Source organism: Myotis myotis, unplaced genomic scaffold (genome assembly GCF_014108235.1).
Source record: "Myotis myotis isolate mMyoMyo1 unplaced genomic scaffold, mMyoMyo1.p scaffold_m19_p_2, whole genome shotgun sequence".
NCBI classification, from domain to species: Eukaryota; Metazoa; Chordata; class Mammalia; order Chiroptera; family Vespertilionidae; genus Myotis; species Myotis myotis.
The window spans coordinates 214,140,492-214,168,438 of record NW_023416324.1 but is presented as its reverse complement, the minus strand read 5'-3'; the positions used below and the strand labels follow the sequence as shown (position 1 = coordinate 214,168,438).

Genomic DNA, 27,947 nt, shown 5'->3' with positions numbered 1-27,947 from the left:
GAAATGCCTGTGAATCATTGATATTGAGCAGCTGAATAGCTAACTCATGTTTCTGTTTTAAAATGTAAATATTTGTAATTAAGTCTGCACATATTTTTTTATTGCCCTAAAGGACATAAGTGTTTTTCACCAAGAGGTTTTCAGGTTGCCCCTAACCTTTGTGCAATCTTTTCTGGTTTCCCAAAGTGTATTTTTATCTGAACCGAGTGAGGGCTGTGCCATACATAAATGCAAATGGAAATGCTACCTTTCATTTTCTTACAGAGAAGTTTAAATAGGCATTTGTAAAAAATGGATTAATACTCCTGATAAGTTGTAAGTGAATTGAGCATTAACTTTCCTTTTCTATAAATGCTTATCTCCTGAAATATTTTTTTCCTGAAAATAAGGTAAGCAGAAACTCTCCATCCACTTTGCCGGGATATTTTCATGCTGAGATTGCCAATCATTGTTAAAGTGTTTTTATACAACAAGGAAATAATCTTTAGTATAAAAAATTATCAAGTATATTAACTGTGTGACCATGTTTACTTTTAAGCCCATTTTTGGCTGCTTAGCATGGAGTGGGCACAATAATTGCTAATATTTCTTTTAATGAAATTTCCTGTGCAGCCTTTTTTATAGGATCACTACAGGTTAAGTGAGTTGGGGAAGACAATCTTTCTCGAACAATACTGCATACCTTTCATTGTATTACGAACCTAAGTGTTCTATGTCCTGGAGTTAAGCAACAAATTGCCCTATGATTATGGTATCACATGCCATTAAATTGCTTTTCTTGGTCCCTTGTTTTGTGCAATTTTAAAGAGATGACTTTCTATTAAGTTTAACTGTGTATATATAATTAATTTCCCACAACTAAAATGTGCATTATTTTTTCCAAAGTTTTATCATTGCTATTTATTTTTACTTTTTCTGAACATTCAATACATGTTCTTTTTTTGTATGTATGTTTAATTACATATCTGTCACATAGAATATAAAATTTTTACTGTACATTAAGTTCTAGAAAAAGCAAATAAATGAAGATTGTTTTATTTGCTTGATAAAGTAATTGAAAGTGTATTTTTGGTATGAAGCTGGTTTTCTGTCACAATTGTATCTGCCCCAAACTTAAAAGTTCTTATAATAAAATAAAAATATATACGATGGCTAATTCTTCAGATATTACTTTTAAAGAATTCTGTATTCAAATTATATTTTGAAAACTAAAATTGTGTTCACTAAGGACCCTAAAGTTGAGCACATTTTACTACAGTTCTGTTTGGAAGACCCGACTGTGTCCTTAGACTCAGACTGAGCTGCTGAGGGAGTGAGCATGAGTGCTTATGGTTACACTCGGGAAGGAACGCTTTCTGTGTCTAACCATCCGGTCTGAAGAAACTGTTTAAATGGCAGCAGTCTAAGTTGGTGAGTATTTATGTAGCCATTCTTTCTGGAATTTGCTATTTTTTCCTTTTGGTTAGCTATATTCTTGCAAAAAATATATTTTATGGATATTATTTGGCTTTTAATGGGGAAGTGTTGGTATATTTTTCACCTTTTAAGAAAATACTGCTAAGATAGGGTTCTTTTGAAAATATGGCTAACAGGTTTTTGTTTTTTTTTAACTGCTCCAGTCAATCAACAAAAGAGCGACTTTAGTGAGGCCTCAGGGTCACAGGAGTCAGGCAGAAGGCCGCCTGTGGGCTGAGGAGGTGGTGGAGAGGGGCCTTACTCAGCCTTCTGGGGTGCAGGTTGTTGGTGTGGCCGCACTTCCTGAGGCGCTTGACAGCAGGGGGTTCAGGCGGGCGGAACACTTGCTGATCATTTTGTTGCAGTGGTACTTGTGCGCGAGCTAGTGGAGGGAGGCTCTGATGCCGGCCCCCGCAGACGAGGCGCCAGGTGCAGGGTGGGCTCTGTGACTGTTGTCATCAGAGTTCGGCCGTCCTCCAGTTGTTTGCCCACATGGATTTTAGCTTTGACATTCTCAGTGATGTCACTGGGCTCGACCTCAAGGACAGTGGCCTCACCAGTCAGGGCCTTCACAAAGATCTGCATCTCTGCGTTGGGGACGCTGCCTGGCTGCCTCATTGAAGAGAAAGAGGCTAACAAGTTTGACCGAGAGTAACGTGGACTCTCATGGCATATATCCCATTTAGGTAGAGTTATCTACCTTTTTTGTTAAATTACATTTGTAAAAGGCTAGTGTAGGAGGGCAGTGTTGCTTATCCTAATTAAAAACAGCATGAGAAGGCAGTCCACAATCCCAACAAAGACCCACTTTATTCCGCTAAGGCTACAAAATCAGTGAGAGCTATGAGTTGACACAGCAGGCTGGAGTGGCGTGTCATGTAGATGTCCATCACCTGGGCCCCACGTTTCCGTGCAGAGGCTGCTGACGACGGCACATGGTCCAGATGCTTGATTCTTGCTGTCACACAGCCCATTAGGTCATTAGTCGTCATTGAGGAGTGATTAAGATGGCATATACTGGTGGTTCGCACCCCCAGTGGCATATTAGAACCACCTGGGGGTCCTGTAGACTCCCGGTCCAGGCTGCACCCCATATTAAGTCAGAGTCTTTGGGATTGGACCAGATATCAGTAGTTTTTAAGGCCTCCCAGTAAGCCATCAGAGCCAAGAACCATTCATTTGTACCCGACAGGACCATTTGCAAACGTTGAACGCGGGTGGTTCCTGAAACAAACTCAGGACCAGCGTGGCCACTTTCTCACTGGGATGTGTGAGGAGGGGAAGGGGGAACAGTCGAACTGGAACAGAATGGTAGAGTGGAAAGACTTCCTCACCACCTCCCTAAGGGGTAACCACCATTGTGTTTTGTATGTCTTTCCAGAAAGTAGTTGCACACATATAAATGCGTCCAGTTTATATTTAAGTTTTTATCTTTACATTAGATACATATTTGTATCAAATTCAAACAAATTGCTCCTAATGCTCATTTATTTCTCGTCCCTTGCAAGACATTATAAAAAAGGTTATTATGGGAATTAATAGACACCACACACACTTTTTCAAGTATGTCCAGAGTGTAAGTCCCAAATCTTTTAGAAGCCAATATATAAAGAACAAACCTCAATATTTGTTCCCAAAAGGATAAAGAGACCTGGTTGATTTCAGTGCCATGACATCCAGGGAGAAAGAGGAGGGGATGTGGGGGTGGGAGAGTCACCTGGGGGAGGCTTTCTTCCAGGCTGCACAGGGTAGCATTCCTTTTGCAAAATCCCTTGGCCTGCAAAACTTCCAGGGCATTGCCCACCCATCCTTTCCCATCACAGGTCCCACTGCTCCCACTCTGCTCTGTTGCCACTGTGATATTCTTTAGTGCGAGTCCTCACTTCCCAGCTGCTTACCCCAAACTCTACCACCTGAAGCCTTTAAATGCCCCTTCTCTTCAGACTTCCTTGGAGCCTTCACATCTGAAATAACCTTGTCCTTGGGACTGTAAGAATGAAAGAACAGAACAGGACTGATAGCTGTGTCCTTATCCCCTCTTCCAAGAAAAAGCCACAGATGTATCAGTTACTCAGCTTGCCCTTATCTCGGCCAATGGGAAAGCGGGGGAAACTAGCCCAAGGCCAAGAGTATGCTAGCCACCCCCCTGTCTTTGTGTAACCAGACCCTAGCTATACCCTGCCCTTGCGTCACTAGCCCCGGGCCCTCACTCAACCAACCGGAATCGGCCAAATCAGTGGTCAGAGGGTGCCCCCACCCCCTAACCCCAAGCCCTATAAATTCTTTGTTCCCTTGGGACTTGGGACTCTCTCTTGCATCCAGTAATGGGGGGGGGGGGGGGAGGGGACGGGACCATGTCCCGGGCTTGAATAAAAGACTCTATGCTTTTGCATGGGACTGGGCTCCCTGGTGGTCTGTCTTGGGGGATCTTGAAATATGGGCATAACAAGAGCACGTGGTTTCATTCACTTATCTATTTAAATTTATCTCAGAGAGGAAGGGAGAGGGAGAAACATCAATGAGAGAGACTCATTGAAGGGCTGCCTCCTGCACGACCCCTACTGGGGGTCGAGCCCAAAACCCCTGCATGTGCCCTTGGACCGGAATCGAACCCAGGACCATTCAGTCCGCGGGCCGACGCTCTACCCACGGAACCAAACCAGCTAGGGCCACTTTACCTTTTTATTATAATTCCTTGCGTACATGACTACAGGATGTCGAGGACAGTCTTTTATTGATTGAAATTCTAGAGACCAAGACAGGGCCCGAGACAGGTTACAGCTCAAAAGCCCGTTGCCCCAGGGAAAGACGGGAGTCTTGGGCGGGTCTGGGAGGTCCGGTCCTGCAGGGCCGCTCCTTCCTCCTCTTACCGCCTGTGCGTTTCCCGAGGGTAGGCCTCGGCGTCAGCTTGCGGCCCAGCGTGGCCCATGTGCTGGGATGGTTGCTAGAAGAATGAACCCACACGGGAAGAAGAGATGAACGAATGAATGGACGACTCTCTCACCCTCCCGCCGCGGGAGCGCTCCGCGGAGCCGGCAGGAGCTGGCCCTGATTGGACGCCTCCGCGGCGCAGGGCCACCACGCTCGGCGCCCGGGGGCGGGGCGCCCTGTAGCCCCTCCCACGGGGCGGGGCCTGTGGCGCGCGGGAAGCGGAGCGCGCGCTGGAGCCGCTGAATGACCGGGTCCCTGTAGGTGAGTTCTCCCTGTAGGTGGGGCTCCCGCGTCCCCGGGGGTCTCTGAACCGGGCCGCGCCGGCCGGGCAGGGGCGAGAGGCTCCCGCTGAGGGCCGGCGGCGGGGACAGGGACGCCTCCGGAGCGGCGCGCGTTCCGGCGGCCGGTTCCCGCCCAGGCCCCGGCCTGGGCCCCGCGGTCTCCTCCCCGCCGGGCCAGGCCTCGGCTACCCGGGCGTGCGGCCTGGGGAGGGGGTCCCCTGGCCCCGGAGGCCCCGTCCCCGGGAGCAGGGTTCCCTCGCGGCCCTGGCCCCTTCCTTTTGCAGCCCCCGGGCAGCCCCCTCTCCCGGATAGTCCCCTCCTCCTGGGGGCTCCTCCTCCTGGGAGCTCCCTTCACCAGGCGGCTAGGCTCCTGGGAAGTGGGGTTCCCTCGCTGGCCCCTCTGGCTCCCTCTGCGCGCCCCAATCGCCACTAAGCGGGGGCGGGGGCACAGCCCGCGGGCCTCCTGATTTTCTCTGCCTGCGTGTTCCGTTTTGCTTTTCCAAGTAGCAGGAGAACAAACCTAACAGCCAGGGCTCAACAGAGCATTTAAAAAAAAATATTTTTGTTGATTTCAGAGAGAGAGAGAGAGAAACATCAATGATGAGAGAATCACCGATCGGCTGCCTCCTGCACCCCCCTTGCCTGGCATGGAGCCCCCAACCCAGGCATGTGCCCTTGACTGGAATCGAACCTGGACCCTTCCGTCCACAGGCCAAAACGCTCTATCCACTGAGCCAAACCGGCTAGGGCTCAACAGAGCACTTTAGGTGCAACTTGCAAGGTGTGTCAGGACATATTCGCATGTTTTCCAGTACAGCGTGCATTAAAAAAAATTGTTGATTGATTTGAGAGAGAGAGGAAGGAAGAGAGAGACCGAGGGAGAAACATGATTTGTTCCACTTATTCTAACCATTATTGGTTGCTTCTTGGATGTGCCCTGACCTGCGACCCTGCGGGCCACCTTGGTGTATGTATCGGGACGATGCTGTAGCAACCTGGGCTGCCAGCGTGCATTTTCCGTGGTTAGGACTCCTGGCTCATAACAAGTGTTCCGATTCCCAGCTCTCCTCTTCAGTTCATCACCACCGGTCTTCAGCTTTCCTCTGTCTTTGGAACAGGAACGCTGCCCGCGACTCGGGAGGATGAAGGTCATCACTTGCGAGATCGCCTGGCACAACAAGGAGCCGGTGTACAGCCTGGACTTCCAGCACGGCGCGGCCGGGAGGGTCCACAGGCTGGCGTCCGCGGGCGTGGACACCGCCGTGAGGGTCAGTCGGGGAGGGGCAAGCACAGGGAGCCCCGCTGAGGCAGCATTCTCCAGGCTTCCATTTAAAGCTGATGCCAGCCAACTCCATACTTCCTCATCTAGCCCAGAGGGACGCACTCTCAGGGCCGGGAGGGAACAAGGAAACCGAAAGAAGCCGCTTTCTCCTTGGGTCAGATTAAGGGGACTTGATCCCTGTGCTTTTAGAACCCGAGCCAGGTCCCCATCGGGGACCAGTCTGGACTAGAACGAGGCCGGAGGGAGGACACTCAGCAGTGGGACTGTGGGCTTATGGCTCAGACACAAGTTCCTTCCTTTTATGTTTCAAAAGAAAAGCTACGTCGTCTTCCTGAACATAAGCAGAGGGTTATTTTAGTGCGCGGAGCAGGGCAGGTGCTCACTCTGGGTGGCTCTGGATGCGTGTTTTGGTGTCCACAGGTCTGGAAGGTGGAAAAAGGACCGGACGGGAAGGCCATTGTTGAATTTTTGTCCAATCTGGCCCGCCACACCAAAGCCGTCAATGTCGTGCGCTTCTCTCCAAACGGGGAGGTTTTAGCATCCGGAGGAGACGGTGAGTGTCGCACTTCAAGGTTCTTCAGAGGCCACGTATCCGTGTGTCTCCTGTCAAACCCTGAGGCGTGAGCCAAGTAAGGCTTGTTTACGTTAGAGGTCGCTGGACCCGTCCATCTTTCGTTTATGTTCTGGGGCGCACGAGCAGATGGGGGCAGCAAACATAAACTATCTGAGAAGACCTCTCTGGAAATGCCTCCTTGCCCACGTGCTCCCTCTGGGCTGGCGTGGAGACAGTAGGAGGTGTTTCCCATTCTGACGGGGTCTCCTGGCCCTGTGCGGGCCTTGCTTAACTGTCAGTGTAGAAGGTATAAGTGATCACAGTCTGTCCCATGTTTCTGTATAATTAGTTAATTGGCTTAGGGCAGCGGTTCTCAACCTGTGGGTCGCGACCCCTTTGGGGGTCTAACGACCCTTTCACAGGGGTCGCCTAAGACCATCGGAAAACACATGTATAATTACATATTGTTTTTGTGATTAATCACTATGCTTTAATTATGTTCAATTTGTCACAATGAAATTGGGGGTCACCACAACATGAGAAACTGTATTAAAGGGTCGCAGCAGTGGGAAGGTTAAGAACCACTGGCTTAGGGGGTATTGTTCACATGGCCCTCTAACGTGTTTGTTTCATGGAAGTAGGTTGATTTATATTTTCTGCTTGTGCTTCTTGGCATAAAACATGTCCCACGACCTGAAGAAAAGTCTGGAGGCTTAGGCTAGTAAAAAAGGAGAAAGACTTATTCAAGGGTCTTACAGTTTACCCACTGGGAACACAGGCAAAAACCAAGAAGTGCTCCATAAAGGAAAGAAAAGTTCAATTTTTCTTATGGTCAAAAGTACATTCTTGAGAATTGTCAGTCCTGCATTCTTAGCCCTGGGATTCGCCCAGGACGGTCATCAGTCAGGTGTCGGGGAGGGTGATGGGTGCCAGGTGGGCTCGAGGGTGGGCACCAGGGGTTTGATCCCATCTGGTGGTCTGGGGAATGGGTGTCAGGTGCTGGACACTGAGCCCTTCAGAGGGCAGTCAGAGTTATCTGGAGGCCTGGTGTCTGTCCAGGGGCATATCTGGGCACTGGATCTGGACCGGAAAGTTCAGAAAGTTTAAGTTCCCAGGCCAGTTAGAACAAGAATGGAACCTTTCCTCCGGCCTCAACCTTCATAATGGGAATGATTTTAGCAGTTTGGTTAAAATGATTCCATCCTATATAATAAAAGCCTGGGCAGAACGACCAGTCGCTATGACACACAATGACCACCAGGGGGCAGACACTCAATGCAGGAGCTGCCCCCTGGTGGTCAGTGTGCTACCACAGTGGGAGTGCCACTCAGCTGACCAGGATGAGCTGCTGTGCTGTGAACCCGGGCAAACAGGCAGGAACCTGGGCTGCGATCGTTGCCTCCTCACCCCAGGCTCCTCCTCCTGGCTCCCTGCTGCCTCCTCTGGACACCCACAGGTCACACCGTGCTGCCATTGGGCTTGCAGAGCTGACCCTGGAGGCTGGGAGGCGGGTTCGTGGCCACGTGGGACTGAGGCCTACTCCACCACCTCTGTTGTCCCTGGGCCGGGCCCCAATCAGGTCCCCTGGAGAGGCGAGTGCTCCGGCTCCATGGAAGATGCCAGACCAGGGAGCAGCCGCTCAGAGGGAGGGTCCACAGCCGCTCGGCTGACCGGGATGAGTGCTCCCACAGTGTGCCGATCCCCGCAGGCCACGCCCCCCACCAGTGCATGAATCCTGTGCACTGGGCCTCTATATATTTCCTATCTCTACTCAAACTATACAAAAAAAGTAAATCTTTTTACCATGCTTTAACACTAGAACAGTCTAGAAGCCAGTGCAAAATAAAACAGAAATCTCAGACTTTGCTTGCAGGAGGAAAAGAGACCTGGTTGGTAAATTCAGTGCCCATGTGTCCTGAGTGTGGGCAGAGAGGGGAAGGGTGGTGAGTGGGAGCGCCCCCTGGCGGGACTGGCCGGCAGTCTGCTGTGAGGTTGCCCCGGGCGGCAAAGCCCTTTGGCCCTGGAGGCCCAGGCACCTGCTGTTGGCAAGTGGAGTGTGTCCTCATGTTGGGGCGCATCTCTGTTCAACCGAGCTCCTGGGATCCAGTCATAGGAGGGGAATGCCCCCTTCCCTGGCCTCCGAGGGAAGCCGTGTCTGGGCGGGAGGTAATGTGGTGAGTGTGACTCAGAACGCGGGTGGTTAGGGAGTGGACGATCGATGACGTCAGGCTAATGTATGAGATGCGTGCACGACATGACTAGCTGACACACGGGCTTCCCCGGGCGGGGCGTGGTGCTGTAAGTGGTGCTTTATGCTTGTTGACTCATTTAATCCTCCCAACAACCCCCCTGTTATTATCCCCATTTTATTTCCTCTTTCTTTTTTAATCCTCTCCTGAGGATATTTTCCCTTTGATTTTAGAGAGCGTGGAAGAGAGAGGGAAAGAGAGAGAAACACTGATGTGAGGGAACCACATCGATTGGTTGCTTCTTGCACGAGCCCGACCAGGGCCCGGGCCAGAGAGGAGCCTGTAACTGAGGTGCGTGCCCTTGACCAGAATCGAACCTGTGATCCTTTGGTCTGCAGGCCGATGCTCTGTCCACTGAGCCACACCTGCTAGGGCTATTGCCCCCAGTTTACAAGTGGGGAATTGAGGCCTCAGGCGACTTGCTAAAGGTTGCACAGCTAGGAAACATTTGCCATCCCTGGTGTTGGTGGCTCTTCGTTGCTGGTTGTTTTTTTCCCCTTTTAATTTACTTAAAATTTTTATTTATTGACTTGAGAGAGAGACAAAGAGAGAGAGAGACATTTGTTCCTCGTATTGATGATTCATTGTTTGATGCATACCCGTATGTGACCTGACTGGGGATGGAACCTGCAACCCTGCATGTGGGGAGCGCGCCGTAGCCGACGGAGCTGTCCCGCCGGCGCGGGTTTCTTTTTACTCGGTTGTTTCTCGGCTCTGCCTTTTGGTTTGCTAGTCGCTCTGCAGTGGTGATTGGCCGGCCAGGGGACCCTTCTGTTGAAGGCGACTTGTCTAGCTCTGATCTGGTATGAGTTTGATCTTGGGGTTTTAGCTCAGAAGGCAAACCTGTTTTCCCCTCAGCATTCTTAGAAGTAAATGCTCGCGGCCGCAGCTGAACAGGCACCTGTTATTTATTAGCCTGAAACCCGGGAGCGAAGGGCGAGCGGTAAAGCAGGCTTGTCCCCGTTAATCCCGCCAGATGCGGTCATTCTGCTGTGGAAGGTGAACGACAGCAAGGAGCCCGAGCAGGTGGCCTTCCAGGACGAGGACGAGGCGGAGCTGAACAAGGAGAACTGGACGGTGGTGAAGACGCTGAGGTGCCGGGGGCGGGGCTGGTCCTCCCCGAGGGCTGCATTCAGCTGACCGTGCGCTCTGACTTTTGTATCTCCCTTGAAACTTTTCCGTATGCAAGACAGAAATAAGAGAATGGTTTTAAAAGAGAAAAGCATGATTAAAATGGATTTCCTGAGTTTCTGCTAACAAGTAAAATCGAATCAGTTTTAAAGACAGATATCCTTGGATGTGGTCGGTTGTGGCTGTAGCTCAAATAGTCCCAGCGGCAGTTTCTAACATCCCATTCTAACGTGTGGTGCCTGGGTCTGCCTTTAAACTTCTTGTCCTCTTTCTCTCCTTTCCCCCGTCCCCCTCTGGATTCCAGGGGCCACCTAGAAGATGTGTACGATATCTGCTGGGCCACCGATGGCAATTTGATGGCTTCCGCCTCTGTGGACAACACAGCCATCATCTGGGACGTCAGTAAAGGTAGCTGATACGCATTTGTTATTATCTGGGGAGGAACATCCTACGTGTCTACAAAGCCTAACCTGCTTTATCTTTAAAGGCATCAGACGCGTTTCTTTAAGGAGCGAAAACGAGTTGGGGATTAGCCCAGGTGCCGTGTATCCAGCTCAGTTTGAGGGTCCTGGGCAGGAAGCCTGGGTTTAGGGTGGTGCCCTGAGTCCCTGGTGCCGAGCAAGGTGGGTGCCCCGTGCCCAGGAGGCAGCCTTGGAGGGACAGCTGACCCCTGCCCTCGTGGCACTTAGCTCTGGGGAAGTCTCCATTCAGGGGCGTTCCCCGCTCCGTGTTGATAGGCAGGACCAAGGTTCCATTTCAGGAGGTGAAGGCACTTTGCTGCCTTTAAAAAAAAAAAAAAAGTATTTCTATTGATTTCAGAGAGGAACGGAGAGAGAGATAGAAACATCAATGATGAGAGAGAATCACTGGTCAGCTGCCTCCTACACGCCCCACACTGGGGATCGAGCCTGCAACCCGGGCCTGTGCCCTTACCGGGAATCGAACTTGGTGCAAGGGTTGATGCTCAACCACTGAGCCATGCCAGCCAGGCCCTCACTGCTTTGAAAGAACCTGTTCTCTAGTTGGGGATGCAGTAGACACGTGAGAAGTTACCTGCCGGGGTTCTTGTTCCTGCATCAAGAAGTGTTCAGGAATCTGGAGAAGGCTGTGTGTAGATTAAATAGGAGTCCAGAGACGAAGTATAATTTTGAAAGGCAATTGGGGGTCAGGAGCCTAGTTTAAAGGAAACTAAGATCTAAGTTCTCCTCGTCTCAGGACCCCATGCTTTTTATTAACACAATTTGTCCTGAGGCGAGGCAGAGATATACACTTCAAAGGGTAGGGTTTTCATATACAGAGGCATTGTCAGAATGGAAGAATTAGCCTATGGCTGTTCAGGTGTTTGGCCAGTAGGAGGCAATATCATGTAGATTAAGATGCCCTGAGCTGTCTGGCAGCCAAGCAATCATCCCTTTTCAGGTTTGGGGAAATGCCTTCAGCCATTCCCAACAGGTGACTACATGTGTGATTCACCCCTTGTTAAGTCCCTAAGTTCCATCAACTTTTTGATGAAACTCTTGCAATTATGACATGCTAGAATTGGTTTCTGGCAGTTATCCAATCTAATAAAAGAGAAACATAGTAATTGGCGTACGACCACTACCCTTCCCATTGGCTAATCAGGGAGATATGCAAATTAACTGCCAGCCAAGATGGTGGCCAGCAGCCAGGCAGCTTGAAACTAACATGAGGCTTGCTTGCTTCAGTGACAGAGGACTCCAACGTTCCCTACCTGCCGCTGCCGGCCTCTAAACTGCAACTCTAAGCAACTATGTAACAAATATAGAAGCTAAACAAAACCCCAGAAACCTGCTTTAGTCTGCCGGGCTTCAGCCAGCAGATTCGCAACATTGTAAGCAAAGGCCAGAAACCTATTTTCAGCAGCGGAGGCCTAAGAGCTGGAGCCAAGCCTCAAAGCTAAAGCTGGCCCAGAATAAAAAAAAAAAAAGAAAAAAAGGAGCGGTTGGGAGCTTCAGTCACCCCCAGCCTGAAAACAGGCCTCAGCCCCTCACCCAGACTGGCCAGGCACCCCAGTGGGGACCCCCACCCTGAAGGGTGTGTCACCAGCTGCAAACAGCCATCATCCCCTCTCCCAGGCTGGCCAGGCACCCCAGTGGGGACCCCCACCCTGATCCAGGACACCCTGCAGGGCAAACAAGCCGACACCCATCAGTGCACCAGGCCTCTACCCTATATAGTAAAAGGGTAATATGCCTCCCAGCACCAGGATCAGTGGAGCCGCGAGGCCTCCCGGCACCGGGATCAGCGTGACGGGGCAGCGCCCAAATCCCCTGATCGCCCTGTGGCTCTGTGTGTGACAGGGTGCGGGGCCACAACCTCCCTATCCACCTGCTCTGTTCGTGACAGGGGAAGGCGCCCCAACCCCCTGATCAGCCCTGCTCTGTGCCTGATAGGGGGGAGCTCCCCAACCCCCTGATCGGCCCTGCTCTGTGTGTGACAGGGTGCGGCGCCCCAACCCCCCCACCCCCTACAGGCCCTGCTCTGTGTGTGACAGGGTAGAGCCATAACCTCCCCATTGGCCCTGCCCTGAGTGTGAGAGTGGCGGTGCCCCAACCCCCTGATCGGCCCTGCTCTGTGGGTGATAGAGGGCGGCGCACCAACCCCCTGATGGGCCCTGCTCTGTGCGTGGCAGGGTACAGAGCCCCAACCCCCCTGATGAGCCCTGCTCTGTGAGTGACAGGGGGAAGTGCCCCAACCCCCTGATTGGCCCTGCTCTGTGCGTGATAGGGGGTGGCGCCGCAACCTCCCCATCGACCCTGCCTTGAGTATGACAGGGGGCGGTGCCCCAACCCCCCAATCGGCCCTACCCTGAGCGTGACTGAGGGTGGCATCACAACCTCCCGATCACCCTGCTCTGTGCATGACGGGGGAGCGCCCCAACTCCCCAATCGGACCTGCTCTGAGCCCGACCAGGGGCTGCACCTAGGGATTGGGCCTGCCCTCTGCCACCGGGAGCAGGCCTAAGCCAGCAGGTCATTATCTCCTGAGGGGTCCCAGACTGCGAGAGGGCACAAGCTGGGCTGAGGGACCCCCCTCCCCCCCCGAGTGCACAAATTTTTGTGTACCGGGCCTCTAGTTTATATTAATAAAAGGGTAATATGCTAATTAGGGAGGATGTCCTTCCAGACAAAGCCATAGCAGCTGCAAGGGCCGAGGGAGCTCAGATCGGGCCAAGGCTGTGCTGGCCGTGAGGGCCAAGGCCCGGTCCAGCACCGTGGTCCCTTTTGCAGAGGCTGCGGGAGAAGGCAGCACCGTGGGAGAAGGGAGAAGGTGGCAGTTAGGCAGTTAGGGGGATCAGGCCAGGAGGGGAGAGCAGTTAGGCAGTTATTGGGATCAGGTAGGAGGGGAGAGCAGTTAGGCAGTTAGAGGGATCAGGCTGGCAGGGGAGAACAGTTAGGCAGTTAAGGGGGTCAGGCTGGCAGGGGAGAGCAGTTAGGGGCATCAGGCTGGCAGAGGGTTAGGGGGATCAGGCAGGCAGGCAGGCAGGTGAGTGGTTAGGAGCCAGTGGTTCCAGATTGCGAGAGGGATCCTGGATTGGAGAGGGTGCAGGCCTGGCTGAGGGATCCCCCCAACCCCCCTATGCACGAATTTCGTGCACCAGGTCTCTAGTAGGAATATAAAGAGCAATGAAAGCTACAGCTCAGTAGCGGCTGATACCTAGTCCTGCAGTCCTTCACTCAGGCGTGATGTTTTCTCCCAGCCTCTTCCTCCCTTTCCCGTCGTGCAGGCTGGTGTGATTCTCCTGCCACCACAGTCCCCTTCCATCCCCTCTGTACCAGCTGCTCTTTTATCTGGGTGCTGTCAGCTACCCCATCCTCTAGCTTACCTCGCTCGATCATCCCCTGTCTCCGTCACGCTCTTTCTAATGGACGACGAGTGTCACTTCTTCTCATCCCCAAATCTGACCCTTGTCCTGGACAGTCCTGCCAGCGCCCCGGTAATGAACTTGAACATGCCAGCATGCCGGGCACTGTCGCAGGTGCTGGGAGAGTACACGAACAAGGTGGCAGCCTCCTACGGGTGTCAGGTAGTAGAGGCGGTAGGGTCGGGGAGTGGAGGTCATTCGGGAAGGCTCAGCCCGTGGGGTTTGAACAGAGGCTTGAATGAATTTGGGCAGCAAGCGGGGTGCGCTATTTTGGGAAGAGCATTCCAGCTGTGGGAACAGCAAGTGCAGAGGCTGTGTGTGTGGAGGAAATGGACTGTACAGGAGGTGGGGTGGGCTGGGCTGGGCTGGGGGACTGAGGGTGGAGCGGGGAGGGGCCCGGCCACAGCCTTCTGTGACCCATGGTGCCGAAGGGTTTGAGCAGGAGAATAAGGGGATTTTAAAAAGACGCCTCCAGGTGGCATGTGGCAAATGGGTCCTAGGACACAGGTGGGAGCCCGGGGCGCTGTCAGTGGTGCAGGAGTGATTCAGGGGGTGACAGTGCTAGGCTGGGTGCTAGTGATGGAAGGGGGTGGCAGGGTTGGGTTGGGACATACTTTGTAGAAAGAGCTGACAGGGTTTGATGCATTGGCTGTAACTCCGAGCTTTTTGACAACCAGGTGAATATTGGAGCCATTTCCTGAGCTGGACCACGGGGGTGGGCGTGGAGGTGGAAGTTGAGGGGGGCTGGGGAGCAAGCTTAGCAGGAAGTGTGGGAATCAGGGTCACGTCTCAGACCTCTGTCTTATGTGGGTAAAGGTGTGTTTTTTTAAAAAATATGTAACATAAGCAACTTATTTAAAGTCAATATTTTAAAAAAATTTATTTTTACTGGTTTCAGAGAGGAAGGGAGAGGGAGAGGGAGAGAGAGATAGAAACATCAATGATGAGAATCATTGATCGGCTGCCTCCTGCACACCCCACACTGGGGATCGAGCCTGCAACCCAGGCATGTGCCCTGACCAGGAATCAAACCATGACCTGGTTCACAGGTCGATGCTCACCCACTGAGCCACACTGGCTGGGCCAGTCGGTGCATTTTAATTTAAGGAATTCCTTATGTGCTGATTCCTGCTGCCGCCCAGCGCCTTGGCCCCTCCGTAGCCTGAGTCCTGTCTTCACGAGAGCACGCGGTCCCAGCTGTCACATCCCGTCAGTGTCAGGTCTTTTAGCTGCTCCACCGCTGACATCTGAAGCCCAGGGCCCACTCTCCCAGCACAGCCGTCTCCTTCAGTCCCCAACACCTTTTCTTTTCTTCCCGGAGCCTCGGTCTGAGCTCTGTTTCCTGGCCTGGTAGTCCCGGCCCCGTGCTCCCCCAGGGGCTGTTCATCAACACTCACTTCCCTCGCCCCTTCCTTCCATCCTTCCCACGAAGACAAACCCCAGGCCGGATCGGGTGACAGTCTCAGGTCCCAGTCCCAGACTGAGCGCAGCTGGTGTAACACCCGCCACCCTGCAGACTGGACCACTCCCCACCATCCTCACCAGCCTCAGGGTTTTTTTTATGGCCCCACCTGGGAGTCGGATTCCACTCCTGTTCTCCCCAAACCCCACAGGTCTCCTGTGCCCCCTTCGTCACCCTGGTCCCCGTCACCCCAGCAGACTGCCTGGACAGAGTTTAAGGAAGGAGCGGGGGAGTTAGCCTGAAGCATGCACATTGTACATGGGTAGGCGCTGGCAGCTGTGGGGGCCAGCTTTGTGGGTGGTGGGGAGGGGACGCTGCAGCAAAGAGGGCTGGGGGCATGGCAGAGGGCTGGGGGTTGAATGGCAGAGGGCTGGGGGAATGGCAGAGGGCTGGGGGCATGGCAGAGGGCTGGGCGGATGAATGGCAGAGGGCTCGGGGGAGTGAGCAGGGAAGGCACCTCAGAGAGCTGGGTCCTGGTGCTCCTAGCATGGCCAAGGCTTCATGACTTCCTCTCTCTTCAGGTGGTCTTCTGGTTTTCCTTCTACCTCCCACCGCCAGTCCCTGTCCATCCCTGCGAGTGCTGCTCGGGTTAAGGCCCTCTCTCTCACCTGGTCTACCCTCACCTCCTAACCAGGGGCACTCCCCATGGTCTTTTCAAAACCTCAGTTTTGCCCTGGCCAGTTTCTCAGTAGTTAGAGCATCGGCCTGCCTACCGAAGGGTCTCGGGTTTGATTCCAGTCAAGGGCACGTATCTGGGTTGCAGGCTCGATCCCCAGCCCCAGTGGGGGCACGTGTGGGAGGGAACTGGTGGATGTCTCTCACATCAGTGTTTCTGTCTGTCTCTCCCCCTCTTCCATTCTCTCTAAAAAACCAATGGGAAAATACATGGGTGAGGATTAACAAACAAAACGCCAAAAGCTCCCTCAGGTTCATCCTTACCACCAGGTCACTCCCTCTTGGTGCTCCTCTTAGCCGCACCGTGAGTGCCCGGGGCCTTTTCCTCGTCCAGGGCTCCTGTCGCCCACCCTCCTTCCTCCTCATCTTGTCAGTTTGGCCCTTTACCTTCCCCCTGGCAGTCCGCAGCCACTGCCATGGCTCCCTCTCCCCATGCGTCTGCTTAGTCCACCTCCTTTCCTTTCACTGACCCCTTTGCCCTGCCTGGTCCCGCCACCGGCTCTGAGCGCCTGGGGATGGGGCTGTACAGGACCTGTGTGGCCTGAGCCTGACCCAGTGTTGGGGGCAGTCCCCCTGCTGCCTGCTGAAGGCAGAACAGTGTCAGGACAATGACACTGACTGCAGTGTCCACTCTGGTGCGGGAGTAGGTTTTGGTTATGCTGTTGTGTGCTTCTCTCGTAGGACAGAAGATCTCGATTTTTAATGAACATAAAAGTTATGTACAAGGAGTTACCTGGGATCCTTTGGGCCAGTATATTGCGACCCTGAGCTGTGATCGGTACGTGAGTATTGGAAGAATTGTCTTCATATCTGTTTACTTAAAACTTTCTGCTGAGGTATTTTATCACAACTTAGCCAATATAAGCCATGGTTCTAGCTTTGGTTCTTTGAGTCTCAATTTCATAGAAAGAATTTGTTTTCTTATTCTTTCAATATAAGAAACATTGGAAACTAATCAGAGCAAGTACCTTACACAAAGTTAGTACGTAGTAAGTCTATAGAATGGGTGGATGTCATAGGTTGATGCTCAACCACTGAGCCACGCCGGCCGGGCTAGGTGAATGAATGCAGAAAGAGCTTAGAATTAGATCTGAATTTCATGGGCAACTTTTAAAGAAAAGATCTTTTATGATAACTACTAGAGGTGGGGACCCTCAACCTGGCCTGTACCCTCTCACAATCTGGAACCCCTCGGGGATGTTGGAGAGCTGGTTTTGGCCCAATCCCCACAGGCCAGGCCGAGGGACCCCACCAGTGCACGAATCCGTGCACCGGGCCTCTAGTATGCATATAAGATCTTTGGTTAATCTCTTCTTGCCCTCCCCGTTCCCCCTTTCCCTCTGAGATTCATTAGTCTGTTCCATGTTTCCATGCCTGTGGTTTCTGCTCCTGTGTTGAGCATCTGCTCCCTGGTGGTCAGTGCATGTCATAGCTGCTGGCCGGTCAACCAGTCACTTAGGCTTTTATATATATAGACTAGAGGCCCAGTGCACAAAATTCGTGCACGGGGGCGGGGGGTCCCTCAGCCCGGCCTGCACCCCCTCCAATCTGGAATCCCTCTCTTAATCCAGGACCACGGGCTCCTAACCGCTCACCTGCCTGCCTGCCTGATCGCCCCTAACCACTTTCCCTTGCTGGCCTGATTGCCCCTAACTGCTCTCCCCTGCTGGCCTGATCACCCCTAACTGCTCTCCCCTGCCGGCCTGATTGCCCCTAACTGCCTCTGCCTTGGCCCCCGCCACCATGGCTTTATCCGGAAGGACGTCCAGTCTAATTAGCATATTATCCTTTTATTAGTATAGATGACTTAAGCAGAGGTACCAATGGTAGGGCTAGATATTGGTTTCCTTTTGTTGCCACTGCAGTGATTTTAAGGAGACTGTTTAATATAAAAGTAAACTCTCACGTCCCTTTCGAAAGGAGGACCTACTGCCATGTTTACTGGTGAATCACATTGAGTTGTGTCCTTGGAACAAAGAATTTTTTTTTAAATCAGGAGTTCCAAGCATATTACTCATCAGTCAAAATGGCCCTTTTCAGTATTTATCGACCACTTTTCATCGTAGCAGGTCTCATTTCAGGTGCCCGGGAATGAGAGTAAGTGGGGAGCTGGTGTGTGTTTCCCTTCACAGGCCACAGATTGCCTAGGCCGCCCTCCGTGTGGGTGACAGTGTTTCTGTGAGACAGTTCATTGGCCAGAAGAGCGAGACCGGACTTTCCTTTCCCTTTAGGACCCTGAGGGTGTACAGCACACAGAAGAAGCGCGTGGCTTTCAACGTCTCGAAGATGCTGGCGGGCGCGGGCGCCGAGGGAGAGGTAGGAAGGAGATGCCCGGGCTTTGCGTGGCAGCCGCGATGCAGTGGAGCGGAGGCAAGTCTGAGCTCCTCCGTGCCTTGCAGCTTAATCAGTCTCAGCGACACCTGAACCCCAGTGAGGGTTCCCCTCGGGCAGTCGGGGCCCGGCTAGGGTGGTGGGCCGGCCTGTCTGGCGCCAGGGGAGCCGATGATGGGGGCTAGTGATTTCCAACCAGGCTGCCCGTGGAGTCACCAGGAAAGCATTAAAAACTACGGGGGCCTGGCCACCCCAGAGCTGGGCTAACCCAGCCGGAGATGGGCAGGCCTCCGGAGTCCGAGGTGTGGATTCGAGGTGTGGATTCGAGGTGTGGCTTCTGAGGTGTGGATTCCGAGGTGTGGATTCGAGGTGTGGATTCTGAGGTGTGGACTCCGAGGTGTGGATTCTGAGGTGTGGATTCCGAGGTATGGATTCTGAGGTGTGGATTCGAGGTGTGGATTCTGAGGTGTGGACTCCGAGGTGTGGATTCTGAGGTGTGGACTCCGAGGTGTGGATTCCGAGGTGTGGATTCTGAGGTGTGGATTCGAGGTGTGGATTCGAGGTGTGGATTCCGAGGTGTGGATTCCGAGATGTGGATTCGAGGTGTGGATTCTGAGGTGTGGACTCCGAGGTGTGGATTCGAGGTGTGGATTCCGAGGTGTGGATTCGAGGTGTGGATTCCGAGGTGTGGATTCGAGGTGTGGATTCTGAGGTGTGGACTCCGAGGTGTGGATTCTGAGGTGTGGATTCGAGGTGTGGATTCAAGGTGTGGATTCGAGGTGTGGATTCCGAGATGTGGATTCGAGGTGTGGATTCGAGGTGTGGACTCCGAGGTGTGGATTCTGAGGTGTGGATTCGAGGTGTGGCTTCTGAGGTGTGGCTTCTGGGGTGTGGATTCCGAGGTGTGGATCCTGAGGTGTGAATTCGAGGTGTGGATTCGAGGTGTGGATTCCGAGGTGTGGATTCGAGGTGTGGATTCTGAGGTGTGGATTCCGAGATGTGAATTCTGAGGTGTGGATTCCGAGGTGTGGATTCGAGGTGTGGATTCCGAGGTGTGTACTCCGAGGTGTGGATTCTGAGGTGTGGATTCGAGGTGTGGCTTCTGAGGTGTGGATTCCGAGGTGTGGCTTCTGAGGTGTGGATTCCGAGATGTGAATTCTGAGGTGTGGATTCCAAGGTGTGGATTCGAGGTGTGGATTCTGAGGTGTGGATTCGAGGTGTGGCTTCTGAGGTGTGGATTCCGAGATGTGAATTCTGAGGTGTGGATTCTGAGGTGTGGATTCGAGGTGTGGCTTCTGAGGTGTGGATTCCGAGGTGTGGACTCTGAGGTGTGGATTCCGAGATGTGAATTCTGAGGTGTGGCTTCTGAGGTGTGGATTCCGAGGTGTGGATTTTTAGGTGTGGATCCTGAGGTGTGAATTCTGAGGTGTGGACTCCGAGGTGTGGATTCCGAGATGTGAATTCTGAGGTGTGGATTCTGAGGTGTGGATCCCGAGGTGTGAATTCTGAGGTGTGGACTCTGAGGTGTGGATTCTGAGGTGTGGATTCGAGGTGTGGCTTCTGAGGTGTGGCTTCTGAGGTGTGGATTCGAGGTGTGGCTTCCGAGGTGTGGATCCCGAGGTGTGGATCCCGAGGTGTGGATCCCGAGGTGTGGATCCCGAGGTGTGGACTCCGAGGTGTGGATCCGAGGTGTGGACTCCGAGGTGTGGACTCCGAGGTGTGGATCCCGAGGTGTGGACTCTGAGGTGTGGACTCCGAGGTGTGGACTCCGAGGTGTGGATCCCGAGGTGTGGATCCCGAGGTGTGGATCCCGAGGTGTGGACTCTGAGGTGTGGACTCTGAGGTGTGGATTCCGAGGTGTGGATTCCGAGGTGTGGACTCCGAGGTGTGGATCCTGAGGTGTGGATTCCGAGGTGTGGACTCTGAGGTGTGGATTCTAGGTGTGGATTCCGAGGTGTGGATTCCGAGGTGTGGACTCCGAGGTGTGGATTCCGAGGTGTAGCATGGGTGGGGCATGCTGGTTGGAGGATCCCGGCACGAGGTGCGGAGGCAAGTGGTTTGGGGTGGCTGGCCCGGCAGCAGGCAGTGCAGACAGCATCTTGGCAGGAAGATGGAGGATCTGGGCGCAGAGAGCAGGGACCGGTCATCGGGCGGCTCAGGAACAGGAGGGATTTCGACCTTAGGAAGAAGTGGCGAATGAAGAGAGGTCCTAGTCCTGCAGGAATGGAGGCTGCGGAAGCAGGTGCTTCAGCAAAAGGGAGCCAGCCAGTCGGTTATTGGCACAAAACAGGGACCGGGCGCCGTCCAGGCCTAGGGGCTGGTGACGGCCGCGTGGGCCGTGGCTGGCGGTGCGGGCGGTCACGCGCTTTGGGAAGCGAGGGTGATGCTTCCCCGGGTTCCTGGAACTAATGCCCCAATGTTCCTGAAGTGGGGGCGCACGCAGCCCTTCCACAGGGAGCTCGAGAAGAGTGGTTCGGAAAGATCTGGCTGCCAGTTTAATGATCACTACATCCTTTTAAATGCTTTTATTCGGGTGGAAATTCTCAGTTACACACGGACAGCAAGCAGAGGGCTCGGTCACCCTCTTGCTTTTCCCCAGTCTCATCCCCACACAAACCAGTTACTCACACACGTGCACACACATGCACGCACACATGTGCACATACCCCCCTGCGCACACGTGCACACACAAGCTTTCCTGAAAAAAAGGGCGATCCGTTCGTGGCTGAGTACTCTCGCAGTCCCACGGGAGTATTGGATTGGTGATATGTTGTTTCGGTTCTATTGATGATCGTCATAATGAATGGTCGCACGGGAGGAAACGGTGAGCCTTTCTGGGAGGCTGGGGTGATGCTGACACTCTGTGCCTCAGGCCAGGAGTTACCGGATGTTTCACGACGACAGCATGAAGTCGTTCTTCCGGAGACTGAGCTTCACTCCCGACGGCTCCCTGCTGCTCACCCCAGGTGCGTGGAGCCGGGCTCGCGGGCGGGTGCAGGGCGGGCCCGCGTGTCGCCTCCGGGAGTGCCAGTGTCACATAGAAGGTGTGGGTTAGCATAAGGTGAAAATTGGAGAAAATGTAAGAGGAGGGAAACCAAGGAGGGTGGGAGAGAGGGAAAACGAAAGCGTTAGTTGCTGTGCAAGATCTCTTTCATGAGTAGTTGACTAAGAGAAGCAAAATAAGGAAAAGTCTAAATAACACCCCATTTTATAAAGTAAACTAAAGCCCGCTATGTGTGTATATATGGTTGTCAGGGTTACGTGAGCCTGGAGGGAATGCAGGGCTGGCGAGGTGTTTGTCAGAGTGGATCCTGGGGATGGAAGGATGGGGCGAGATGCTGCTGCCCTCCTGGTGGATACGCAGTGGTCACATGTGAGAGAATGTGTGCGCGCGTGTGTGCGTGCGTGTGCGTGTGTGCGTGTGTGTGTGCGTGTGTGTGCGTGTGTGCATGTGTGTGCGCGCGCGCTCATGCAGCAGGAGAAGACAAGGAGACGTGTCCAAGAGCAGCCGTGTCTGCAGGTCGCTCTCCGCTGGGTCTGGCTGTGCCAAGTGCGGCCTGGGGAGGGTGGAGTGGAGACGTCAGTGGGGCGGGCCAGAGCGGGTCAGCTCTGCAGGGCTGGGGTTTCGGCAGAGGGCTGTCTCCTGGCAGCTCCTGGCTCCGTCAGGCAGACGGGAAGAGGCCAGTCTCGGCCCTCGGACTGGATGGCAGCTGAGGTCGGGAAGCAGGCACAGAGCTTTATGTTCTTCCTGCCCTGGCCTGGGCGAGGCTCCGGGCGGCTGTGCCCTCAGGTGGCTGTGCCCTCAGGTGAGAGGAAGGTGGGTGGAGCCAGTGTGAGGCTGAGCCCAGGTGTGCGGAAGGTTTGTATTTGTCCCGATCGCACACACTGTCCAGGGAGTCCACCTCTTGGGAAAATGACTTTAAACCAGAATTGGCTGCCTTGGGTTTGCTGGTGGACAGTTTAATAACAGTGCCTCCCTGCCTCCCAGCCGGATGCGTGGAGTCTGGCGAAAATGTAACCAACACCACGTACCTCTTCTCCAGGAAGAATCTGAAAAGGTGAGCGCCTGAAGGACTCGGGGACGCCAGCCCTCTCTCTGCTTTTGTTGAGCATGGCCTCTCTAACCCAGCGGTTCTCAACCTGTGGGCCGCGACCCCTTTGGGGGTCAAACAACCCTTTCACAGGGGCCGCCTAAGACCATCGGAAAACACATACATAATTACATATTGTTTCTGTGATTAATCACTATGCTTTAATTATGTTCAATTTGTCACAATGAAATTGGGGGTCACCACAACATGAGGAACTGTATTAAAGGGTCGCGGCATTAGGAAGGTTGAGAACCACTGCTCTAACCCATGATTCGCCTCCAGGCCTGTGGCGCATCTCCCGTGTCCCGGAAAAGCCACGCTTGCTGTCCGCTGCTGCCCCGTCTACTTTGAGTTGAGGCCGGAGGCGGACACAGGTACATCAGAACCCAGCGGTGTCTCCTGTCAGGCAGGCCACCAGGGCGGGTGGGGTTTGGGTTTTAGTCGCGGAAAGGTGGGCATGTGGGTTTGGCTCAGTTTGGTTACTCGGAGGAGTTGGAACAGAGACTGATGTTACCAAACTGTGTATCCGTTGTTGGCAGCATCTAGAACACACTGTCTTTGCTTAGGGCAACCTAAAAATATATATATACATATATATATACATATATATATATATGTATATTTATTGATATCAGAGAGAGAAACATCAATGATGAGAGAATGATTGATCGGTTGCCTTCTGCACGCCCCCTACTGGGGATCAAGCCCACAACCCGGGCACGTGCCCTGACTGGGAATCGAACCGTGACCTCTTGGTTCCTGGGTTGATGCTCAACCACTGAGCCACACTGGCCGGGCATCTCTTTCCTGTTCTTGCTTGGGCCTTGGGTCGCTTCCCTACCCGCATGCACCGGCCAGTGCTCAGCTCAGACAACGGGCCCCGCAGGTCCCTGCTGCAGCCTGGAGCCTCGCTCTAGCCCTGCAGCTCAGGGCACGTGTGGGCACTGCCGGGTTCCCTCCCTCTGCTGGGCCTGGAGACCAGGCGGTGAGCTGAGGCTGCGGCAGCACATCATGCCTTTACTTCCCACTGCTTGGGGGTCGCTGGCCTTCACTGCTGCTGGGCAGTCAGTGTCTTAAGAAGTCGGAGGCTAAATTGGGGCCCTGTTGCTCCAAGGCTGGAAGTGGGAGCTGTTTTTCACCTCTAAAGTCTCATGCGAATGAATATAATGAACTGGAAAGAGCATGAAAACATCACTTGATACAATGTTTCCGTGTGACCCTGTATTTCCTTATCAGAAATGCTCTTCCTTTTGCACCTCGGTGCCCAGGATTCTTGGACCCTGTCATGTGTCATTGGTTCACGCATAGTTCTCGTTCATTCCTGCATCTATATATATAAAAGCCTAAACGACTGTTACTGCTGAATGACTGGAATGATTGGTCACTATGACGTGCACTGACCACCAGGTGGCAGACACTCAATGCAGGAGCTGCCCCCTGGTGGTCAGTGTGCTTCCACAGCCAACCTCCCTTGGCTGGCAGCTGGCCAACCTCCCACGGTCCCTCTCCCCTCCTCCATCACCCCTGCACGAGTTCGTGCACCGGGCCTCTAGTTCATATATAAAATCCCTTTGCACGGCAGAGGAATTACATCCCATATGTCCCGGGGAGAGGGCTCGTGGCAGGAGTTGGTGGTTCCTGCGGGAGCCTGGCTGGTGCTGGTGTCACTGTCCTTCCTGCCCCGTGTCCTGCAGACGGGCCGGCCCCGGGGCCGCTGGTGCGCCTGCCCTACCGCGTGGTGTTCGCCGTGGCTTCCGAGGACTCCGTGCTCTTCTACGACACCCAGCAGCTCTTCCCTTTCGGCTACGTGTCCAACATCCACTACCACACCCTGAGCGACATCTCCTGGTGAGCGGCTGGGCCGGGCCGGGAAGGGGGCGTGGCAGCGCACAGACGGGGTCTCGGCCGCGTTTTCCCTGCAGAGGACGCTGCGGCCTGGCCTGACTTCGTTTCTAACTACAGTGAGAGCGGGACGAGGGCTGCAGACTTGGTAAAACTTAACCCTTTTCTCCTGCTCTGGGGACAAAGGTCCAGCGATGGGGCCTTCCTGGCCATTTCCTCCACCGATGGCTACTGCTCCTTCGTGACGTTTGAGAAGGGTGAGCTTGGAGCACCTTTCAAAGGGAAGCCGGATCTGAGCACGAGAACTCCTGAGACGGCGAAGAAAACCAAGCGCCAGACCCAACAGGAGTCCTCGCCGGGACCCCGGCTGGGGGAGGGCACCCCCGCCAGCAGAATCCCAGACCCCGGCAGCCCCTGCTCAGCACCCGCTCCGGGGAAGCCGTCCGCAGCCCCAGCGCCCAAGGACTCGCCCTCCACCGCGGCCACCGCCAGGGGCGCGGCGCCCAGGCCCTCGGAGGAGAAGAGCCCGCCCAGCAGTCAGACCCCAAAAGCGCCCCCGCCCCGGAGGGTCACCCTGCACACCCTGCAGGCCTGGAGCAAGGCACCCCGGTAAGGACCGGATGGAGGTGCCAGGGCCCCTGTCAGCAGGCGAAGTGCCGGCAGCACGACTCTGCTGCTCCCGAGTTTTTTTTCTTTAAAATATGTTTTTATTGATTTCAGAGAGGAAGGGAGAGGGGGAGAGAAACATCAGTGATGGGAGGGAATCATTGGTTAGCTGCCTTATGCACGCCCCCTGCTGGGGATCGGGCCTACAAGCTGGGCATGTGCCCTGACTGGGCATGTGCCAGGGCCCTTCAGCCCAAGGGCCGATGCTCTAGCCACTGAACCACACCAGCCAGGGCTCCAGAGGTTTCTTAACCTCATTCCGAGCGCCTCCTCCTGGCTCACACACCTGCGGGGGCCCCCACTTCCTACCTGTGGCACAGGTGTGGCTCCACCCGCAGGCCGGGACTGTCCGCGGTCACTCCCCTTCCCTGGTGCCTTCCTCTCCAGCCCGCCCCGGAAAGCCCGGCCCCCAGAGCACACCCGGCCTGGGGCCTCTGACCCACCTTCCTCCGGACGCCCGGACACTGCTCCCCGGGGACACTCGTGTCTTCCATCAGCCCTTCTCTCTGTCACACGTCACATTCGGGCCGGGGTTTCGTTTCTGCTGTTCCCCGTGAGGTGTGAGCCCCTCTGGCCCAGCACAGTGGCGGGCACTGCGCGGTGGTGGGCGCCTTGAGGCGTCTTGCCGCCAGCAGACGGCGCCTGGTGAGCTGGGAGTCTGTCGGCCGGCAGAGCATCCCGTTGGCGCAGTGCTGTGTGCCCCGGTTCTCATCAGGCAGCCGCAGATCGGCCCGAGGTCCCGCCGCCGCTGCAGAGAGGACCGCGCCCACCCCTGACCCCCTAACCCCCTAATCCCCAGCCCCCAGCAGCTGTGCTGGCCGGTTTCCTCCCTGGACGTCGGGGAAGTTACCTCCCGGCTCCATCTGCTGCCTGCTCACCGGTGCCCCACCTCCCGGCCTTCTAGACAGACTGCACCTTAGACAGACTCCTGGGGGCCGTTGGGCCGGGGGTGGGGGTGACAGAAGGTGCTGGAAGCACTGGGGCGGCTCTCTGCTGTGCTCACTCACGTGACTTCGCTGGCCGGTCCACCGCGGGGGTTGGGGGTGTCCTGCCCCGAGTCGGGTCTCTGCAGACCGGCGATGCTTGGTTTCTCTTCTGTGTGTTTTTGGGGCGGAGGGGAAGGTGTTCTGTGAAATATTTGGGGTATTTACGTTTTCCCCGCTTAGTGTCTTGCAAGCGTCTTGCAGTTGTTAATTTTGAAAAAGGAATAGTTGTTGGACAGTGAGGTTGTGGGTTTTAGAAAGAACGGCCTGTAGGGGAAGCCTGAGCAGGGCTGGGCGCACACTGGTGGCCGGCTGAGGGGTAAGCTGGCGTCAGGGCGGTGGCGACGTCAGGGCTGTGGTGACGTCAGGGCTGTGGTGACGTCACATGACCAGCGTGATCCGTGGCCACTAAGCCCGCGGGCGCGTCTCCGTGCATATAAACGCCTTGCGTGACATGACCAGCTGCTGCCTCAGGCGCCTCTGGGTGGTTTTGGAATGTGCTGTTAGACACAGTTCCTACCACACGGATTCACCATGCGCCTTCCCTTCTAACCAGGAGAGTGACCGTGATGCCCTTGAAGGCGGACGCCCCGAATTCTGCGCCAGGCGGTGTGGTTTCCGCCCCGCCCACGGAGGTCCAGCCAGGTGAGGGGTCTGGTCCTGGCTCCATGTCCTCGGGGGCAGAATATCTTCCCTTTTGTTCTTTTGGAAATGAACGTCCGCTAATTTTACGTCGGTTCTGAGAAAGCGAGGATGCACCTGACCTGGCCCCCCTGCAGACTCACTGGCCTGTTCATTCTCGGGGTTCCCCGCTTCCCCGGGAACACGGGGCTGGGTGCTGCCAGCAGGGGGTGCTGGGGTGCCTCTCGGCCTCGGCGCTGCTCACACGCTGGGCAGGTCAAGCTTGGTGGTGGGGCTGTCCTGTGTGGCAGGGTGTTCATTAGCACCCCCTGATGTTCCCGTCCCCCACTCCTGACACTCTAACCTGTCACCAGCTCGCCCGCTGTCCTGGGAGGCACAGTGGCCCCTGGGGTTGAGACCCACTGGCAGACTCTCCATTCTAGGCACATAGGACCTTGCCAGGCAGTTTACTCCTTGTCTGGGCACAGAATTTTAAAACAAATATATTTTTGTTGATTTCGGAGAGGAAGGGAGAGGGAGAGAAAGATAGAAACATCAATGATGAGAGAGAAGCATCGATCACTTGCCTTCTGCACGCCCCACACTGGGGACCAAGCCTGCAACCCGGGCATGTGCCCTTGACCGGAATCGAACCCTTCAGTCCGCAGGCCAGTGCTCTCTTCATTGAGCCAGACCAGCCAGGGCCAGGATGTGTTGTGTAGCATCAGCTCTTAACTTAAGTCTTGCTTACTTGGCAGCCTTGTCGGTGAACGCTTCAGAGCCGCCTGGAGACGTGCAGGTCAGCCCCCCGGAGCGGAAGCGGCCCCGGCCCGCAGAGGACAGAGGCGGCGCCCAGGGGCTGGAGCCGGGGGGAGACCTGGCTTGTGCTTGAAGGCTGCACGGCTGGGGACTCCCATCGCTCGGGGAAGGGCCGACGACCCCAGGTCGGGGCGTCAGAGGAGCCTGGTGGGCCCCCGACCTGATTCCTGGACCAAGCTGCACGTGGCCGGCGTCCCCCAGCGAAGGGTCTGCTCCTGCCTTCGTGTGAGTTTGCCTGAGACGCGGACATGTCACCGGCCCAGCCCCCCCCCCCCTCCCGACACGTTTCTGGAGCTGGACCCGTCGAACATTATCCGGTGTGAACACCAGTCGCTCCTCCCGGAAAGCCTGCGGAAGCGAGGCCCTCACGGGGGCCTGGTGAACGCCGGGTGTTCGAATGGTTATCAGATTTCCCTTGTACATAGGGGGCTAGCTTTTAGCAGTTTGTTCTATTTGCGTTCTGATTTTAAAGGTAATAATGCTTCTTCTAAACAGTTAGTAAACCGGCGTGAAGGGGAAAAGCAGTTGGGGGTAGGGAGCTTCGTCCTCCCACCCCTGCTTTGGCATAAAGACTGTTTCATTCTTTTTAAGGAGAGAGGTGAGATTTTACTTGAGATACAATTTGGTATCCAAATAGGTTAACTTTTTAGGTTGATTTTTCAAAGAAGAAAAAGTAACTTAGTGATTTA

The 27,947-nt window shown here is 54.6% G+C and overlaps 1 protein-coding gene and 1 pseudogene across 2 annotated transcripts; one reads left to right on the top strand and one right to left on the bottom strand.

Moving 5' to 3' along the window:
- Positions 1–15: 15 nt before the first annotated feature.
- CHAF1B (chromatin assembly factor 1 subunit B) lies at positions 16–27,947 on the top strand. Of its 2 annotated transcripts, XM_036347277.1 has the most exons (15): positions 16–1,410; positions 4,350–4,647; positions 5,786–5,935; positions 6,370–6,502; positions 9,728–9,845; positions 10,187–10,290; positions 16,587–16,683; positions 18,137–18,221; positions 21,109–21,202; positions 22,225–22,294; positions 22,610–22,701; positions 24,022–24,175; positions 24,356–24,778; positions 26,375–26,463; positions 27,198–27,947. In XM_036347277.1, the coding sequence occupies exons 3-15, from the start codon at positions 5,810–5,812 to the stop codon at positions 27,329–27,331; spliced, it is 1,719 nt and encodes a 572-aa protein (XP_036203170.1). In that variant the 5' UTR covers positions 16–1,410; positions 4,350–4,647; positions 5,786–5,809; the 3' UTR covers positions 27,332–27,947. The 2 variants fall into 2 exon arrangements, with proteins under 2 accessions (XP_036203170.1, XP_036203171.1); XM_036347278.1 differs by lacking the exon at positions 16–1,410 and having other exon boundaries at positions 4,259–4,647.
- On the bottom strand, positions 1,641–2,040 carry LOC118675819 (annotated as a pseudogene).

Coding starts and splice junctions, on each gene's coding strand:
- CHAF1B (XM_036347277.1), top strand. CDS start 5,810: ATGAAGGTCATCACTTGCGAGATCGCCTGGCACAACAAGGAGCCGGTG. Junction 5,936..6,369: donor GCGTGGACACCGCCGTGAGG/GTCAGTCGGGGA, acceptor TGGTGTCCACAG/GTCTGGAAGGTGGAAAAAGG. Junction 24,779..26,374: donor GCCTGGAGCAAGGCACCCCG/GTAAGGACCGGA, acceptor CCTTCTAACCAG/GAGAGTGACCGTGATGCCCT.